This window comes from Eublepharis macularius, chromosome 1 (genome assembly GCF_028583425.1).
Source record: "Eublepharis macularius isolate TG4126 chromosome 1, MPM_Emac_v1.0, whole genome shotgun sequence".
Lineage (NCBI taxonomy): Eukaryota > Metazoa > Chordata > Lepidosauria > Squamata > Eublepharidae > Eublepharis > Eublepharis macularius.
The window spans coordinates 82,714,483-82,735,556 of NC_072790.1; the positions used below are offsets into that span (position 1 = coordinate 82,714,483).

Here is a 21,074-nt window from a genome sequence, read left to right on the forward strand (position 1 = left end):
GTGGAAGGGGGAATAATTAAGAACAAGCTTGTAAGTGCTATTATGCCAGCAGAACTTAATCTTTGAATCCAACCACTTGACTTGAATGAAATTGCTATAGTGAGGAATAGTTAATGCTCTAATCACTGCTACACTATTAATACTTGCTTCTTTGAAAATCTCTTCCAACGTAAATATTGTACCTAATTCTAGGAGAAGTTCTGATATCATTATGATAACACAAGGCAGTTCACACTGCAAATTTAGTTTGAAGTTACTTGTAGATAATTTTGGTGACAAGTGTATACTTTATACTGCAGGTGTTCAGAGGGGGTGCAGTGGGTATGTCAGCTTTATGAGGTTGCACCATATTGAACTAACCTTTTAGATTGTTCAGCTTTCTAAGAAGATGTTGAAATACCACAAAGTAATTAATACAGAGAATTACATGCAAAAAAGGTGGACTTGTATTAGGAATTATGAACAAGAACTTTTGTTGTGTGTGGACTAGTGTAGTCAAAGTGTACAACATTTAGATTTGTAATCTTATTTACACGCGTACTAAATTTTAAAATACTGTATATATTCACATATGGAAACAATATTTATATGGTCTGTCCATTCAGTTCTGATCTTAGTAATACACAGATGCCAAAATGAGCTGGTTGATACCAGAGCAGCTGAAAAGATGTTCTTGCTTTTATAGCACATCATTACAGTCCTTTTTCATTACATTTGTATTTTTAAACACCTATTCAAGTCTATTTTGCCCCCCCACCCCCTTTATTGTAATGCTGCTTGTTCTTACAATTGTTTTTGAGCTGGTGAACTTGACAGTCTTCTATGGAATTCCACAAGAGCGTCCTTGGAATGCATCGGGTATTGCCTTGAGTAGTTTTTATGCAACAAGAATAGCAGGGGGTTTTTTGTCCAAGTATAGAATAGTAGTCTATTGTCATTTTATTTGCTTAATGGACGTTAGTTTCATACAGTTAACACATCCACCATGTGGAAACTGACTAAAGGGGGAAAAACTAGTAATCATGAAAAAATAGACCAGTATATCAGGTTAAATAAAATGTATGCTCCGGGGAATATTATTCTAGAATACTTGTCAATGGCATGGGTGTCAATCTTCATGCTGCTGTATCTCTGGCTCTTCCTCCTGTTTGAATTTCTTTCTGAACCAAGTGCCAATTGGACCATCATTCTGTCTTGTTTCTCTCCATTTTCAGATACATACTGTCCCAGTTCATTCACCTCCCCATCACTGTAGGTGCCATCCATCATCATTTGCCTTGGCTGAGGCAGAGCACAAGTGCAAGGAAGCTGTAGAAAAAAGGACAAATAGTTTTTTTTTCTCATAGGAGTAATTTTAATCTCTAGTTCTTTTGATCAGAAGATCTGCAGGACTGGGTGAAAACACTTGGGTTGGATCAGCTTCATTGATGGGAAAAGGCAGCAGGAGTGATTTTTTCATCTCCCTTACAAAATCCGACAGAGTGGTTATTATTCTATGTGGGTCTTGTGAATCAACTTTCCAAGAGTCAGAAGGGATTGTTGGAAAGGGGGAAAAGATCCCTGGCTATCTTCATACTGACAGACATGTTAAGGTATGCATATACTACAGAATCTACTGGAGTGAATTGTAGGGACCATATCACCCTCTAAACTGGCTCCAGTTTTGTTTCTGGGTACAATGCAAGATACTGGTGTTGACCTTTAAAGCTGTAGATGTTTTGGGACCAACATACCTGAAGGACCACCTGCTCCCTTATGAATCTACCAGACCACAATGGTCATCTTCTGAGGCCATGATTTGATTGTCTCCACCTTCTGAGATTTGGCAGGTAGCAACAAGGCGGCATTTTCAGTTGTGGCACCAAAACTCTGGAATTCTCTCCCCAGAAAGACTCCCCTCTGTTGCTGTCTTGTTTCATCTGATGTTCCCTCAGTGATCCCTCCTTCCTGCCCTATGTTTAATAGTTTTCATGTTTGTATGTGTATTTTAGCGTTGGTTTTAAAGGTTTTTAAGCATGTTTTTATTATATATGTTCCTAATTTGTTAGCCACCTTAGCGGTATTGATGAGGGAAGAAAGGCAAGGCATACATTTTGTAAATAAATTGCTTCTTTCTTCCTAGGAAGCTATAGTGGTTTGTGGGGAGGTGGCATCCTCACTAGACTATAGGGGTGTGCACTGGGGGAAAAATTGGTTGATTCAGTTCAGTAATACCAAACTAGGGCGGGGGGATTGGTATTCCCCAAATACCAAATTTATTCTATGGTTTGGTAATAAAGAGCAAATTCAGTGAAATTCAGCCAGTTTCCTATGGAAAACTCAATTTGGAAATTTCCGGTGGCCTTGGGAATGGGGGGGTCATTTTTGACTGAATTCCACTAGATTTTCAGGGGGCCTATTCCTGTCTTTTAATTACCCCCCCAAGTTTCATGAAGATTGGACCCCAGGAGGCCATTTTATGCCCCTCCCCCACAGCCACCTCCAATCTCCATTATTCTCTATGGGGAAAACTATAAGGCCTATCCAGGCGGTTGGGGGGGGCATTTTGAAAGCAAAATCCACCGAACCTAACTGTCCTCTAATGACCCCAAAAGTTTCATGAAAATTGGACTCCAGGGGGCCATTTTATGCCCTTCCAAAGAAGACGCCCCCGCCCAGCCACTTCCAATCTCATTATTCTCAATGGGGAAAATCTACAACTAGCCTATCTTAAAAACACTTTTTAAATGTTCACAGTTCTCTCAGGATACCCAAAAAGTACACCCAAACACCACTAGGTTAAGTTAACAAACTGAACTAAGTTCCCCAACAAACATGCCCCCCCAGAAAAAGAACAACCAATAATTGAATATTTGACCAAACCAAACTTCTATGCCAACAGAAAACCCAGGAAAAAACCAACCAAACTTCTGTAAAGAAAGCCCAACAACAGAGGAAAACAGCCTTCCAGAAGATCAACAAAATGAACAGTAAATATAAGCAATTTCAAAAGACAGAAATCAAAGCCCCTCCTACACAAAAGCCCAACCAAAGCCCCTCTCTCTCTCACACACACACACACACACACACTGCAAAAAACCAGTTTTTAAAATGCAAAATAGCACCTAATTATCAAAAAATAGCAGACAGAGCCTACTACAGAACTACTCTCCCTAGGGGCAGGAACAGAACTGAGGAAAGTGTGTCCAACATGCCAGACAGGAAGAAGAAGAAAATTAGTTCCTGCCTCCCTGACTGGCTGGTAGAAAGCACCCAAAGATGTTCTCCACCTCAAAAGAGAGAAAAAATCGAGCGAGTCTACGACTCAAGCTAGGCAGCAGTCAGGAATCCACTCCACTTATTGGGCAGCAGGATCCAGTCGCGGTCCAAAGGAGGCCCTGAAAGAAAGCCAGCAGCAGCAAGCAGACAGTGGATCTCAGTCTCCAAGTCAGAGCAAACTGGAGGATGACTGAGGCAAGCCTAATTTAACTCATTGCAGAAGTTTTTTTTTTAAAGGTACTCTCCTTGAGAATCCCAATGGCCAGAGAAGGAGAGTCGCTGCACGGATTGGCCATTCACACTTGCCCTCCCTTTCCCCTTCTGTCTCTGACTCCTGCTCCCTTCTCCCCCCCCCCAAAAAAATTAGTTAAAAACAGAGGGAAGCAGTGGGGTTTTGCTGTTCTTTAGCAAAGGAATACTGCAGCAGTGCTTCCTGAATTTTACCAAATAAAATAGCATTCAGTAGCAACAGGCCTATTATTCTCAGTGTGATTTGCAGAGGGTAGGTATGTTGATCCACTTGTACTTCCAAGCCTATCTGGAAGCACCCTAAAAATAATATGCTAATCAGATCATGGAAGGAGGCATCAGCTACATCAGTGATTGGCTGAATGAGGGAGGAGAGCTCTGAGGTAGCAGAAAAGGTAGAACTCCAGACGGCAGGGAAAGGTCTCTTCTGAAGGCTCCTCAACGTTTTTTTAAATCCTGTAGGCAGAAAACTAGAACAGCAGAGAGTGGTTCTGGCCTGTCCTCTACTTTGTAGATGATTATCAGGCTAAATGTAGCTTTTGAAAACATGCTAACCACTGGTCAAGGTACCAGCTTCTTCATACTAAATTCACCACTGTAGAAATTGTCATCTTGCAGGCAGGTTTAGTTTTTAAATGGAGAACATTCAACTGTGACTTCCTCACTGCAGTCTGAAACAGTGGCCTGTACCCAGCCACATGTTCCAAAGACTTAAGGGCACTTGCATTTCTTGAAGAGGGGACAACAATTTCCATTGATTGCCTCTCCCACTATGAACTCCCATTTTACTCTCAACTGTTCTTGAGGATTCACTGACCACCTTCCTTAAACAAAATGTGCCAGCGAGGGGCTCTCAGTGGGCTGCCATGGGATGGAGGAATCAACAGAACTTGCTGCAGCCTCTTAAGAAAACTTAAGTGCCCTTAAGTCTTTGGAACTATGTGGTTGAATACTGGCCAATATAATTTGTTTTCCCATGTCTGAACTCTGCCACTTCATTCTGCTGTATGAATACAGCTAGTTTGCTTGTATGAATGTTTTATTCTAAGGAGGCTTAGTTCTTTGTTGGTGTTTTTCTTTTTAATTGGTGATGCAGCCATTCTGGCATTTCAGTTACACAGCACCAGTTTAACATTATATGTACCTTGTCTCGCAGCTTCCTTTCTTTACGTTCTTGCACTGTAGTCAAGTAGTTCACTGCTGCATATTCTAACACCGATAGGAAGACAAACACAAAACTGACCCAGAGGTAAATGTCCACAGCTTTGATGTAGGAAACTCGAGGCATGGAGGCGTTGACACCCGTTATGATGGTAGACATAGTCAGCACCGTTGTTATCCCTGAGGCATAAAATTATCCATTTTGAGATACTCATTTTGGAAACAAATCATTACTTTTACACAAAATAATATGCCAAGGTTTTCTTTACTAAAATAATATGCTTGCTTGAAAGAGTAAATTTCTGAGTCATCTGAACTACTGGTTTGTCTTTCTATAGTAACCCTATATGGTACACTCTGGTCTGAGTTACATCCATGGTTGATCCTGCATTTCAGCACAAAACTGAACAGTATGATCATTAATCCTGTTGACCTATAGGAATCAACTAATCCCCCTAGCTTCCATTAGTCGGATCCTACAATCTTAACACCAGCACAAGGACAGTTTCGCTGGTGGAGGAGAGGGACTATTTTTGCTACCTCCCCTCCCGCAAACCGCCACTATTCCTGGGGAAGCCTTATAACTCAAGGGAATGTGAGGGTTCAGAACAGAAAAGGGGGGGGGCATGAAAGATCTATTCCACAAGCAGAGCTCCACTCACAGAACATAAGATCCAGCCTATTCTTTATTTTTCACCACGTAAACATGCTGCTGTTCCCTAATTCAGTGTTCCTGTGAGCCGGACTGAACTTTCTGATAATAGAAAGCACTTTATCACTGGCATAAACCTTTCCTCCTCCCCTCCCCGTTGCAGTCCACTGATCTTGAAATGCTTTTCACAGGGGACAGGATACCCTTTGGAATAGCAGAAGGAGCAAATCAGGGGTCTGTAGCAGAAGGGGGAAGAGACAAAAAGTTCACTCCATTGACAGAAGTGCCTTCTATTAACAAAAAATGTAATCTGAATCCAACCCTGCATGCTTATGTGGGGTAGGGGAGATGAGAAGCACAAAACATTTGCCTTCTCTTGGAGCAGCACCCGGCATTATGTTATTGGTGAACTGAATGGAAGTCTATAAATATTGAAAATCTCGCCAGATTATCTTCCATCTTTGAAAAAGACTCTGGAAACGGGACCCCAACCAGTCATCCCGTCAGATGGTTGTTTTCATTTGTATGCTACTGGACCTATCTTGAATCCACAACCATATGACCAACAAACTGTATATTGTGGAGTTGTACTGAATATCGTTGGTTGTGGACACTGTTTACATCTCTGCATTGCACCAGCACTTTATGGGTCTATGAGAAGAGGACTGTATAAAATAATATATGTATTTAAATAGAAACTACATTTAATTGAATGTCAATTGATACGATAAAATACTTTTGAAGTGGTGATTTCGTTAAACGGTCTTGTAATCTTTCCTTGTTAATTCTACTCAAGACCCTCCTTGTTTGTTCCATGCCCAGAAGATGGCAAAACGCCTCCAGGATCCCTAGCCAAACTGGTCTGTGGAAAATTGCTACCTGACCCCAAAGAAGCGATTGGCATTCCCCTGCGCATGTAAGAAGGGCCTTAGGGCCACAAGAACTAAGCACTGATGTAACTAGGGTTGCCAGGTTCCCAGACTCTCCTGGAGGGAGGTCTGGGGCCTGGCACCTACCTTGTAGTTGTGTCCCTCACATGCTCAAAAGCATGTGCATGTGGTCCCAGCATGTACAATGATATCACTTCCGGGACAGCTGGCTGCTGTCAAATGCCCCGCATGGCTGGCCGCTCTTCAAAGCCGATGTGAGGGGAAGGAGGGAGTCCCTCCTCCCCCTCCTATGGCTGGAAAGAGCAGCGCAGGGCGTTTGGAAGCAGCCAGCTGGCTGCTGTCAAATGCCCCGTGTGGCTGGCCACAATTTGAAGCCGATGTGAGGGGGAGGAGGGGGTTCCTCCTCCCCCTCCCATGGCTGGAAAGAGCAGCGAGAGGAGTTTGCAAGCAGCCAGCTGGCTGCTGTCAAATGCCTCATGTGGCTGGCCACAATTTAAAGCCGATGTGAGGAGGAGGGGGTCCCTCCCCCCTCCCATCGGCTAGAAAGAGCAGCGCAGGACATTTGAAAGCAGCCAGCTGGCTGCTGTCAAACGCCTGGTGCAGCCAGCCACTCTTCAAAGTTGATGAAGGCAGCACGGAAACAGGTGCTTTATGTAAACCCTGCCTGCGCTGCTTGCTTCAGCTTAGGAGCAGGGAAGCTCCTTCCCCACCAATCAGCTGAAGCAAGGGGCACAGGGTTTGAAGTTTAAAGAGCCCCTTTCCGTGTCTCACTTGCCAGGTACGGAAAGGGGCATTTCAAACCCCACACTTGCTTCAGCTGATGGGCGGAGAAGGAGGCTATCCCACCCCTCAGCTGAAGCAAGTAGCTGCGGGGTAAACCACCCCTTGGCTTATTTCACCCAATGGGAGGGAGAAGAGGGAACCAGTTTTGTCCCCCTCCCATCGGGTGACATAAGCGGCAGGACGGGAAGTTTGAAGTTGCTTTTTGGTGTGCTCCCATGGGAAACCCAATCTTTTTTGTTGCACACCCAGCGCTCCTGTGCTCTGCAGCTTGAATCCGGGAGCACACCCCCAGGTGGCACGTGTCCCCCTACCAGACAGGTAAGCAAGAGTGGAGGGTGGGAGCAGGGGATCCCCTGTCCTGGGTGGAGGGACTGGCATCCCTAGATGTAACCTATTCTGTCCTCCCCCTCATGATCTGCCCAGGTTCACAGAATCAGCATTGCTGTCAGATGGCCACCTAGCCTCTGCTAAAAAAACCTCCAAGGAAGGAGAGCCCACTACCTCCCGAGGAAGCCTGTTCCATTGAGGGACCGCTCTGAATGTCAGGAAGTTCTTTCTAATCTTTAGCCAAAAACTTTTGATTTAATTTAAGCCACTGGTTCTGGTCCAAACTTCTGGAACAGCAGAAAACAACTCCGCTCCATCCTCTATATGACAGCCCTTCAAGTACTTGAAGATGGTTATCACATCACCTCTCAGTTGTTTCCTAGCCAGGCTAAACATTCCAAGCTCCTTCAACCTTTCCTCATAGGACTTGATCTCCAGACCCCTCACCATCTTCGTTGCCCTTCTCTGGACACGTTCCAGCTTGTCTATATCCTTCTTAATTTGTGGTGCCCCAAACTGAACACAATACTCTAGGTTTGGTCTAACCAGAGCACAGTAGAGTGATACCATCACTTCTCGTGAGCTAGATACTATGCTTCTGTTGATACAGCCCAAAACTTTTTTAGCTACCATATCACACTGCTGACTCATGTTCAGTGTATGGTCTACTGAGACCCCTAGATCCTTTTCACACATAGTACTGCCAAGACAAGTCTCCCTCATCCTATAATTATGCATTTGATTTTTCCTTCCTAAAGGTAGAACTTTGCATTTATCTCTGTTGAAATTCATTTTATTTTAGCCCAGTTTTCCAGCCCATCAAGATCATCCTGTATCCTTACTCTGTCTTCAACTGTATTTGCTATCCCTCCCAATTTAGTATCATCTGCAAATTTAATAAGCATTCCCTCTATTCCTTCATCCAAATCATTTATAAAAATGTTGAACAGAACAGGTCCCAGGACAGATCCCTGAGGAACTCCACTTGTCACTCTTCTCCAAGAGGATGAGGAACCATTAACTAGAACTCTTTGGGTGAGATCTGTCAACCAGTTACTGATCCTCCAATTAGTAACGGGATATAAACCACATTTTACCAACTTGTCGACAAGGATATTATGTGAAACCTTATCAAAAGCATTACTGAAATTGAGATAAACTATGTCTACAGCATTCCCCTGATCCAGCAAGGTAATAACTTTCTCAAAAAAAGAGATAAGGTTAGTCTGGCATGACTTGTTCTTGAAAAACCCATGCTGACTCTTAGTTATCACAGCCATCCTTTCTAAATGCTCAAGGACTGGCTGATGATTTGTTCTAAGACTTTTCCACGTATACATGTCAAGCTGACGAGTCGGTAGTAACCTGGATTCTCTTTTTTCCCCTTCTTGAAGACAACATTTGCCCACCTCCAGTCTTCTGGCACCTCGCCTGATCTCCAAGAATTCTTAAACTATGTAACCAAACTATGTAACCAAATATGTATTAAATAATAATTTCATAGGTAGCAAAATTAGGGGGATAAAGAGCATAGCTGTGTTTTATTTCAGTGTGCTTTGACTGAGAAGTCTGGAAAAGACATTGATCAGCAAAAGCATTTTTTTTACTGTGAGCCAGTAAAAAAAATGAGTAGAGGAAAGATAATACAGAAAATGATTCCTTTAACCATAAATTGAATTATTCTCCCAAAATTAGACATGGGCACAAACAGCAATACGAATGAAAAAACCCCATGAACAGCCCGTTTATCTGTTCGCGAAGTGAGTCCTCATCTGTTCATGAGTCCCCATTCCAAACGAACAGGTGGTCATTGTAAGCCTCGGTTGCCTTCAGCCGCTGTTCGGGAAGCCAGACACTCAGGCGCCTTCAATCAATTCCCCTGGCAACGTCAAGGACTGAACTCTGTCTGATCTCCTTCTGGCTTTAACCCTTCAGCTTCCAGCAGACAGTCCAGTTTTTGCCACTCAGAAGAGAAATAGACAGCAAGGGGGGGCATGAATCATACCTTTCCCGGGCTGCTATCTCTCTGAAACTTGGGGGGCCTTCAGAGGACAGTGAGGACTATGTCCCCTGCAAATTTGGTGGGTATTGGACATTGGAAAGGTCAATTATGTAACCCCTCAAAGTAGCTTCCAACAGGCAGTACGGTTTTTGCCACTGTGAAGAGAAAATGACAGCAAAGGGGGCAGCGCCGGCTCTCCCGGTGCAAAGGAGTAGCCCCGTGCGAAGGAGCAGCCCTGTGGCGCCGGCTCTGTCTGCTGTCAGAGGGATGAGGAGATTTTCCTTGTCCGTGTGACAGCGGGCAGAAGCAGCCCCACGGTGGCGGTGGCTCTGCCTGCTTTCAGAGGGACCAGGGGAGTCTCTCATCCCTCTGACAGCGGGCAGAAGTGGCCCTGCAATGGCAACAGCTCTGCCCACTGTCATAGGGACAAGGAGATTCTCCTCGTCTCTCTGACCGGGCAGAAGCAGCCCCGCGGTAGCACCAGCTCTGCCCGCTGTTAGAGGGATGAGGAGATTCTTCTCATCCCTCTGACAGCGGGCAGAAGCAGCCCCGTGGTGGCACCGGCTCTGCCCGCTGTCAGAGGGACCAGGGTAGTCTCTCCTCGTTCCTCTGACAGTGGGCAGAAGTGGCCCCATGGTGGCACCGGCTCTGCCCACTGTCAGATAGACGAGGCGAGCCTCCTTGTCCCTCTGACAGCGGGCAGAAATGGCCCACAGCACCAACTCTGCCTGCTGTCAGAGGGACGGAGAGAATCTCTCCATCCCTTTCGCACCCAGCAGCAGCAGCCCAGCGGCGCTGGGGTGGCGGCTGGGGGTTATGGAGTGTTTAAAAGGCCCTGCCCCTTGCACGTGGCAGGAAAGGGCCCTTTAAACTATCAGCTGGCAGGTGGCAAGGGGGAATCCCCCCCTGCCACCTGCCAGCTGATAGTTTAAAGGGATCTTTAAAGGGCCATGAACACGAACACCGAACGTGTTCATTAAGGGGACATGTTCTGTTCTGTTTGTTGTTCGTGGATGGCAATGAACAACGAACAGGGTGTTCGGAACTCTTTTCCCGTTCATGCCCATGTCTACCCAAAATTACATAGAGTATATTATTCCAAACTTTTAAAAAATGTTATTTACAGAATAGAAAGATTACCAGGGCACTGGGCATATCTAAGAAAATAATAGTTCCTGATAAAGCTGAGGGAAGTTCTAAGAGTAGCTAAAGCTTGGGTAAGATGGCCCGTGTAAGAAGCCAGAAATCTGCCATCTGTCTTGTAGTGATGGTAAAGCAGAACATTATAAGACAACGGTCAGAATGGTTCTTAACATCATCCTTACATCCTTTTCAGCTTTTGTTCATCCTGTTATATTACATTAAATCTTGTAACACCAAGGATGGTAGGGAGGTTACAATCCCAAAATACTGCATAGAGAATGCATAACTAATTCTATAGCTAAAGAATACAGTGTTGCTTATGTTTTCAAGTTACAGTAAACAACTGATAATTGTCATTATTTGGAGGTAAATATACAGAGGACTTATATACTGCAATCTATTTAGTGTTCTATTTAGCAAACAGTCACATTTAGTGATAATGTGTGTAATTACCTCCTAGTGTGCATATCCGCATTGGTCATTCCAACAAATTAATGCCTATTCTTCCAAACCATATTACACATATAATGTAATTACTGTCTTTTGAAAGTGACTGTAGGCACAATTATTGTATTTTGATTATGTCTCCATCTTTACTGTCATTACTGGAGACTTATCACATCGGCCCTCGCAGTAAAGAGACATTCTTTCCTTGAATGTATTTTCTTACTGAATTTTACTGTATTTCTCTATTTTTACTTCTTATTGTAACACGCTCTGAGCCCACTTGGGGAGGGTGGGCTATAAATCAAATCATCATCATCATCGAATTCTTTAAGCATCCTACTTCCATCTAGAAAATAATCTTTTATCATTGGATGTAGGCAAAGGTCTGAGAACTGCTGCTACATTATTGGGTTGTTTGGGGCTCCATTCTGTGGGCTCCATTCTGTAGATATAGAAATTCTTCAGCAGAAGTCACCGACAGATGCAGATCTCTCCCTCGTTCATGTCCCCCAACATTTCTTTCCTGGACTTGTGAGTCCCTAATGGACTGACAGCCATACAGGTCAGGGGGCTGCACTGAGGAGTGGGAAGAGGATGAAATTTTGTTTCTTCCTTCAGCAGAACTGCACTGCCAGATGGGGATTTCACCACAACTTCAGTGTGCCCCCCCCCCCCAACGATGGTGCTTTTAGTCTACATGGCTCCTACATTTACTCCAAGAGTTGGAAAGGACTTCTTGGGGGAGGAAAACAAAGAAAAGATCTTTCTTACACCCATGGATTGCCGGATTCAACCTGTAACTTGACACACAATGCAGCTGGGATTCACTGTAAGATACTGGAGCAATAAACCTTGCCTAATTCCACCTATTAGGCTCCCCGTATACTGCAGTAGAATAAAAGAACACAGCAGAATAAAAACAGCTATGCTTATTGAAAAGAACACTTAGCACAGGCCTGCATCCACCTTGTGGATCCATTATCCATTATTATAGGTGGAAGAGGCGGTCAAAGACATCTCAAATATACCTGATTTTCAGAAAGATTACCTTAGATTAGAGGTGCTAACACATCCAAATAAATAGAATAATCATATGCAGCCACATTTATGTTCATTTACCTAAGGGAACTCTTGCAGGCACAGCTCTACGGTCTATCCAGAAGGATACCCAGGATAGCATGACCATCAGAGTGGCAGGAAAATAGGTCTGGAGCAAGAAGAAGAAGATATGGCGCCGTAAAGTGAAGTTAATGTAGAGACGGTTGTACCAGCCTATAGAAGAAAGAAGAAAAGAGTTGACTTCCAAGGAAAACTACCAGTGATGTTTTTTTTAAAAAGCCAGATCCACCATGGAGCAGTTCTCTATTTGCTTATAAGAGTCAGAATTACCACAAAATATTTTGTATTCTTACAGTATTGCAAGAAAAAGGGGACCTTTGCCCATGGTTATAAGATGGTAATAATATGGACATGCAAACAGCAAGAGGGACTTTGATATTTGTTACCTGAGTATGCATACTTGTCCTGGTCATGTGTGGGTATGTAAAGTGCAATCAAGTTTCAGTAGACTTATGGTGACCCCTCCCCCCAAAAGGATTTTCAAGTCAAGAGATGAATATAAGTGGTTTGTCATTGGCTTCCTCTACACAGCAACCCTAGTCTTCCTTGGTGGTCTCCCATCCAAGTTCTGATTATGGGTAACCCATCTTAGCATCCAAGTTCTAACGAGCTTGGGATGCTACATATTTAAAATAAGAGTACTATAATGCTTTTTTTATCTCAAAAGACTCATGTTTAAAGAAATGATGCAGGTATATCTCAAAGTTGTTTTTGGCTTTTGGGGGGAGGGTTTAAATTTATTCATTCATTTATTTATTTTTGCATAGCAACTATGCTTACTCTGTGATGTACGAGACAAGAGATTCCTGACAAATTGTGGAATGTGTCCTGTTTCCTAATGGTCAGACATATAAACCATATAAGAAGACCACTTGAAAGAGAAGTCTCTAACCATGTCCATTCCTTCCTTAACTGTTATGTTAGTGTGACCAATAAATGGCTGTCAAGAACTGAAAATGCATTAATCTAACTGAAGTAATGTTTCATTTGGACATAACATCAACCACTGAAGATATAAACACATTACCTTTGACCACATGATGGTCACCTCACCTGTGAAGTTCACTGGGTATCCCTGCACCAGCCTCACAGCCTAACTACCTCACAGGATTGTTTGGTTTTTTGGAAAACTCATATGCCAAATATGAGAATAAAATGGAGGAGGGTAGAGCTATCTTTGCTGCCCTAAGGTCTTTGGATGAAAAGTGAAACAAAAATGCCATACACCATTTTAAAAGCTCCTCTTAATCATGATAGTTATCTCCCTACAGATGTTTTGTACTTTCCAGTAAGCTCATTCATACCTTCCTTATCCAAAATGCTGAGATTATCTGAATCTACTCCTCAAAGAGTTCCATGTGAGTATAACAGTAAACAGCAGTTCCATTCTGAAATTTTCATTTTGTGGTAACTCGCAACTAGATATTTTTTAATCTCTTAAGACTAGAGATTCATCTGTCAGTAGAAAGAAATCACCACAGGATGAAATTAAATTATCCATAGGGTCAATAGGCTGCTAACAAGTTGTCCAAGCCCCCCAAATATACCAGGTTACGGTGCTGCGAACAGGCAATTAATCCAAAGTCTGGGATTTAGGAGCACAAACCTTCTGCAGCTGCTGAGCTTTTGCAGGAAAGAAGTTGCCCAACATCTTGCTCTAGCAGCCCCTGTGCCTACTAGTCCAAGTGGTGGTTTTTCCAGGCAAAGGTGAAATGGATTCTACCTGAAAAGTGAAATGGGCTCACCTGTGCTGCTATAGAAGGCAAGTTTGGTAGTAGTGTGAAACTCTTGTATAAGAAACTGGGATAGTGATATCCTCTCATCTGTTTTTAAGGAGTCATTCCCATTCTTCCAGTACAGCATGAGATCATCTTCAGTGTAAGCATCTAAACAAAGGGAGGAGAAAACAAGTAACTTCTGCTTTCATTGCAATAAATAGGATGACATTCTATACACAGTTTAGAATGTGGTACTATTTGGCAACTGTGTGTATGTATACACATATATATGTATATATACCATACATTCCAGTGGGGAAAGTGTGTTTGAATTGGACGGGTAAAGTGTTCATCAGTAAGACAGACTTTATTGAATTTCTTATATAGACAAATATCTCCTGTTGGCTTACATGGGACAAAGTAAAGAGCCTGGAATTGCTGCAATTGCGGCCAGTAACTTCGATTCCTTGGCAACTTCAGACCTCCAGCTCCTCCTTCATGCTGTTCTTGGGGATCCCCTGTCCCTTAGGAGCAGCATTCCCGGGATCCGTGGGAATTTAGAGACAAGGAAATTCTGTTCCACCAGCAGAAATCCCTTCCATCAGCAGAGATTTACCATGGGATTCAATCCAGGACTAGGATATGTTATGACCCTATCTCACCAATATTCCTGATTACAGCTCTGTAAATGCCCTTTGAGAGTTTTTCCACATTTTTTACCAAGTGAAAGTGGATATCAATACAAAGCATTTTTCTACAGGACTAATTTTCTTTATTGCTGTTAACACAACTGGCATTGTGACTGCAAAAGATACAAAGTAAGAGTTGGTTTGTTGTATTCAGAGTGACTGGTTATGTTAAAGCTGGAAAGTACTCAGCATTTTTAAACCACTCTGCTTAGTTTAGGTTACTAATTGACTGACCTAGGCACAGATCTCAAGAGTTGAATAGGGTTCTAGTGTGCGTAGAGGTGGTGCACAATGGCCTACAATGGAATGTGATTTAGTGAAATGAAAGCAGCTACAAGAATATAGATGTTACAATATCTTTGGACTCAGTTCCGCTGCAGTATTCCCCTCTCACAAGCATTTCTGCATCCTTAGGCCAAAGGAAAGTTGTTTTTTAAGGGAGGCAATCTAGCGTGAGTTCTACTAATTGCTAGGGCAATAGCCCCAGTCTTGGACTATTCTGTATTCTACAGTGAATTTGTACTTTCAGATTTTTTTCCCTGTCACATAATTTTAAACAGCACTGAAGAATCTTCCAGAAGAATTGTGAACACCACATCTCCAAAGCCCTTCTGTTTAAATCTTGTTTACTTACAGCTTTCAATTTCCAATGAACACGTTTGTGTATCAAGAGGAAAGCGACTGAAGTCCATATTACACATAGCTGTTACAGTGACCCTAGAAACAGAATAAGCAGGTTAGAAATGTCTTTCTATTAAGATGAAAAAGAAGGGAAACAAATTATTATAGCATAGCTCAGCATAGCTTAGGTGCATCCCAAGAAAACTTTCAGGTTTCTGAAGAAATTTTTGTGCGCCTAGGTAAACAAATAAGACTACTGGTATTGACAGGCTTGCCGCCACTAGGTTAGGAAACTCCTGAAGATTTGGGGCCGGAGCCTGGGGGCAGAGTCTGAGGAGGGTAAACACAGCATTGTTCCACTCACACAATTAGTCATGTGTAAGGAGAAGTGCTAAATATCTTCCACAAGCAAATGCTGCAATTCCTCATCGCATTCTATTGTTTAACAACCTTGGAAATAATTTTAGAAACATTAATTTGAGTATTTTCTTTATAAAAATATCACTGCATGTCTGCATACTGTGATCTGTGAAATATGTCATAAACTGTTATAGTGGTGGTTGTGCTGTGCCTGAGGCAAATGGAAGACAAGCCTCTTTCAGCAATTTGAAAACTCGTTTCCACTTCCACAGGAGCACTTAAAGAAGCAGAATGGGACTGTAAGGCCAGTTTTTAAATTATACCTATAGATATACTGTTGCATCTATTCCTTCTTTGTATTCTATGTTTAACTAGTAAATTCTACCTATCAGGACCCAGAGGTGCTGTCTGCAATAACCCATCCCTTGCCATCAAAGGATCCACCAAGTCATAGTGATGGAAATTTCTGGGCAGTAGCTGTAGCAGTAGCCAAAACAACAAAGAGTCTTATGGTACCTTAAAGATATACAAATTTACTGTGGCAGAAGTTTTTGTGAACCAGAACTCACTTTGTCAGACATAACAGAAATTTTTCTTCAGTTAATGGAAAGACACATTTTATCAAGTTTGTTTATGTAACAAGCAGACAGCTTCAACTTGTAGTTTCAACTATTTATGTTTCGAGTCAAGTGTATTAAAAATTCATTGTGTTTGAAGGATGCTGTAAAAATAGTATTCATTAACAGGAGGTATGAAAGATGTATGTCCAATAAGAGTGTTGTACAGAAAGAGGAAGCATCTGTGCTTCTTGTATATCCCATGAGACAAATGAAACCCCTTTTTCAGCTTGGTCTATGCAAGTAGTCAAAAGTAACCCCCAATGGATTCAGCTTAACTGTCTTCCTAATAGAAATGCACAGGACTTGGTCACTTGCTTGCCTATCATCAAATTCATCTCATGAGTGACTGAGTTGTCATAGTCAGATAGATCACTCAGCCCACCAAACCACTCTTCTCCTCCACATACACTCATAATTTGTTCTGAATTTTATATTGGTGACACACATTTTAAAATTCAATAATGTGAAACTTTCTGTTTCGCACTTTACCTATTGAGATAACATGCACAATAAAATATAGGAGTCAGTAATGAGTCAGTAGTGCCCCGTGGCACAGAGTGGTAAGCTGCAGTACTGCAGCCCAAGCTCTGCTCACGACCCGAGTTCGATCCTGGCTGAAGCCGGGTTCAAGTAGCCGGCTCAAGGTTGACTCAGTCTTCCATCCTTCCGAGGTCGGTAAAATGAGTACCCAGTTTCCTGGGGGTAAAGCATAGATGACTGGGGAAGGCAATGGCAAACTACCCCGTAAAAAGTCTGCCAAGAAAACGTCGTGATGCGATGTCCCCCCATGAGTCAGTAATAGTGCTTGCACAGGGGACTACTTTTACCTACCTTTAATGAAGATAATTCCCTTTCAGTGTCTGAACACTCCTACACAAAATCAAAGATGGCTGTAAAATCCACTTTACCTCAGACTATAAAGCACCTTCCCATCTGGCTGAACTCGAAGCATGACATTATCAGTGGTGGTATCATGGATAAAGGAGCGTTTCGAATGCACAAAGAACATGTCAGGAACCCAGATCTTTTTCACTAGTCTGCCATCAAAGGTCATACTTTGGTTATTGGTACTTGGAAATGACAATCTTTCATCTTTCCAGTAGTGTCTAAGGTAAAGTGTCATGGTGAAATCCTAATGTAAACCAAAAAATTGAGAAAGTGAAAATCTTGTCAGCATTAACATTTATTCTTCAGAAATATTACTTGATCACCTTTTACAAGATACACATGCATTCCTTATTCCACCACAAAGCACAAGCATGGAAAAAAGCATTTTACTGAAACTGTATATAAGCTGCGGTAAGAAATCCCCCCTCAATTTTTTTTCTCCCCCACCTTTTGTTCTAGTTTCACAAATGGTTGAACAGAAAATTGTGTTCACTGGACAACAGGATTTGTAATTAATGTACAGTCAACATCTAAGGCTAATTAATGTTTAACCTACAAAAAGCCTAGTAGTCATGTTTACTGACAGCATGCACTTTCTTTTAAAAAAAAAATTAAAGCATTAAGAATAGCAATCAATGACCACTGAAACCAACTTTTTAAATCAGTGAGAGCTTTAATAGACTTTAAGTGCACTTTTCTGTGAGATCACAATATAGTTCATGTTGAAAACTGGATATATAGCAGGAATGTATCCTATTACAGAGTTGCAGATTAACTTTGTAAAAAAAAGAAGCCTGCTCTCTTAAAATAGGCTACTGTCAATCAATACAAAACATTTTCTCCTTTATGCTAAAAATAGGTTGTCCAAAGGTTGGTTTCCATCAGTTTAAGGACAAGGGTGTGGGGTGGGGTGGATTTTTGCTGATTCCCCCTTCCCACTGCAGACCTCAATTTCACACTCCCCCATGCTGTTCCTGAAGGTCCCCATCCCCCAAAAGGTAGCATTTGGGGGGCATTCAGTAGCAGGAGGGAGGGAGGAAGAAAGTTCCTTCCTGCCGGTGGAAGGGCAGAAAACAACCTTTTGATCCAAATCACAGGGAGTAGTGGAAGAAAGAATGAGCCAGTCCAGAACTCCTGTAATAAATTGTTTTAATATTCTATTTCTTTGAATTTCAGGACTATGAGTTTATTCAACAGTCTGCAATACAGCTATGTTGATTTCACCATATTTTGTTTTCACTGCAGCCATCCTCCCCACCTGGTTTTTCTCTCCCCATCCCCCTTTCTTCTCAAACATTGCTAGCAGGATGGGCGCCACTTCCATGTGGTAAGATCTCATGTAGGATTTATTTATTTATTTATAGCCAGCTTTTTTTTTAAGTGTACCCAGACCCAAGTTGAGTTCCCTACAGCTACACAGCAACTTTGGGGGTCAGCTGTTGAAAATAAAAGAGCGCTCAAATGAAGGAGAGCCCAATTAAAGGAGGGCTCCTCCCACAGTGGGAGGAGGTGGCTACTCCCGCCCCCCTCAAGCTGTTTCCCCATGTCAAAATAGCAGGAGAGGGCGGTTTTTTCTTTTTTTTCTGCTCCACATGGAGTAGTCTGTGCACATGGAGCATTAAAAACGGGGGGGGGGGGGACTGATTGAAAGAGGAGGGAGGAGCCTCTCATTCCTCATGGAGGCATTCTGAGGCCATTTGGGCTCTCCTTTATTTTTTAACAGTCATTTACTTTTTAACTGCATATGGCTGTAGAAACCCACGTTGGGTGTGGGGAGACCCAACGCTTTAAAAACCCACACGTCTAGAGAGCCTTTATTCTCTTTTTTAAAATTCCCCTTTGATTCCCTTTTACATGTTTTGGGGAATGGTAGAAGTGTGGGAGCCTTCCTAACAATCCATTCCACAAAGTGGGTGCCTCAACAGAAGCCTGGTACTCACGACAGACCCACTGGTTCACTGGGTAATTGTGCTGGCCCCTTCCCTTCCTTTCAATATATGATGGTCATCCATAGGTGCAACTGTGCAAAGGAAATGGAAGCATGACCTCTCTCTCCCCATGTTTAGCAGCGGTCCAGAAAGCAGTAGGTGATCAAGTGGAGGCAGTGGGTGGGGTCAGCTCAGCACTTTAGACCAATCTCCCTCCTCATGCTTTTAGGGAACACATGGGGCTGTCATGTGTAGAGATGGGCACGATCCGCATTACGATTGAAAAAAAACCCACGATAATGGCGATCACGCGATCGGGACCCGGTGGATCATGATCGTCCATGGCCAACGATCCAGCAATCAGGAGAGGCCTGGATCGTTGCGTTCAGGCTCGGATTGGGGATCCAGACACTCAGGCGCCAGCAATCTATTCCCTTGGCAACAGAGCCAGGGGAAAGCCTGAGCTCTGTTTGCCCTCCTTCTGTCACCCTGGAAACCCGAATGGAAGCCCAGCTTTCCTTGATCAGCAGGGCTTCGTTCCAAACACAGAGCAGCAAAGCAGTCACAAGTTGGGAGAAGACACCCAGGGGAGGGAGGGGGGGTGTTCTGTAGCCATGGGCACTCCAATCTCATCCCTGCAAACCCTGATAGGCAGCTCTGACGGCCAAACACAGACAAGCGACCAGACCCCCCGCCCCCTGAGGGGAGGTGGCTCATCGCTGCCTCCCCGTGCCCGCCAGGCCCGGCGGCCGGCGGCACCACCCACCTTCCCACATAATACCAGCGCGCCCCACTTTGGCCTCCACAATCCACGATCCACGGCTTGGGAACGGGAGATGATCGGTGTAGATCGTTAATTCGGGATCGTCACCGGCGCCGATCCACAATCAGCTGGATTGTTAATTTTTTTGGGATCGTGCCCATCTCTAGTCATGTATACCAAGAAAGCTCAGGCAGGGGCAGAAGCTGATCCTATGCATTTGCACGATGGCACAATGCAGGGGTGGGCAATTGTTTTGGCTCGGGGGCCACTTTGTGGGAGCGGAGGTTAGCGGAGGGCCGCACCTTTTAAAATGATTGCATTCATTAGTTAACTTTGCATTTCAGAAAAGGTATAAATTGTATCATAAAAATCAATAAATATAAATTAAATAAAATAGTGGTAGTTTTATTCAATTTATTTATTGTGCTAATTTCATATCATCTATAGCTGCAAGCACATTTAATTTTAGAATCAGTTTAATGAGACAAATGTACCCTATCACACTTTTCTACTGTCTTGGCGGGCCACAAAAAACTCTGTAGCGGGCCGCATGTGGCCCGCGGGCCGCAATTTGCCCACCCCTGGCACAATGAATACTGAAAACATCTGGGAGGGGCCACCTTCTTTGCTGATTGTCACTATCTGTTCACAGTGGCTTCTGTTTTTTATTGAGTCTCTGCCCATATAAAGGCAGAAGTTCTTGTTCAGAAAAGACAAATCATAGTTTGATATTCACTAGAGCAATCATTGTCAAGTACATTTTAGGTGAGTAGCTGAGTTGGTCTACAGTAGAACAGCAAGAGTTGGGTCTCAAAAGGAAATTATATCATCTCTAGAGTTTTTTATTATTATTATTTAGCTAACAATATTTGTTCAGTGAGCATTACAGCCTAGAAATAGTTGCTCATTGCCTTTTGATACCTGGTGACTACTAGCCATTGGACACACTTGCTAGCCACAGTGAAGGTTTTATATATTTAACAAAATTTATATCCCACATTTCTGCCCTCATAAGGGCCAACAAAGCAGCTAATAAGTTAAAGCATATATACCAAAATCATATTATAAAGCCATTAAAATCAACCAACACACATCATAAAAACAATTAAAACCAGAGCTTTAAAAACTTATAAAGACATTAAAAATTAAAACATTAAAACAATTTAAACATTGGACAATTAAAATATTTTCTGCTTGCATGTGTATGGCTAGAGAGAGCAAGAGAGATAGGAATTGTCAGTCAGCAAAAAAAAGGTTGCATTTTGCAGCTGTTGGGCATCTTAAACCATATTAACTGGTGAAACTGATGCAGCTTTGCAGATCAGCAGCCGGGGCAGAGTGAGAAAATTCCTGGTGGGCCTGGAGGGCCCTACTAATGACTGGGTGTGAGCTGAAGCTCAGCAGTAGAGCAAACACCTAAGGGACTGCTCAGCCCTATAATGGGTGTTTGCTCATC

General features: G+C 43.0%; 1 protein-coding gene across 2 annotated transcripts in view; it reads right to left on the reverse strand.

The window, feature by feature from the left end:
* Positions 1 to 428: 428 nt before the first annotated feature.
* LOC129329019 (gamma-aminobutyric acid receptor subunit rho-1) overlaps positions 429 to 21,074 on the reverse strand; it is a 45,981-nt gene continuing 25,335 nt past the window's right edge. The window contains exons 5-10 of one of the 2 annotated variants that reach the window (XM_054978420.1): positions 16,948 to 17,171; positions 15,073 to 15,155; positions 13,777 to 13,917; positions 12,032 to 12,184; positions 4,751 to 4,848; positions 429 to 1,308 (exon numbers count right to left, since the gene is read on the reverse strand). In XM_054978420.1, the coding sequence (XP_054834395.1) occupies positions 1,021 to 1,308; positions 4,751 to 4,848; positions 12,032 to 12,184; positions 13,777 to 13,917; positions 15,073 to 15,155; positions 16,948 to 17,171 (987 nt within the window). In that variant the 3' untranslated portion in view covers positions 429 to 1,020. Of the gene's footprint in view, positions 1,309 to 4,651; positions 4,849 to 12,031; positions 12,185 to 13,776; positions 13,918 to 15,072; positions 15,156 to 16,947; positions 17,172 to 21,074 lie in introns of both variants that reach the window. The other variant, XM_054978412.1, reaches the window with a different exon arrangement.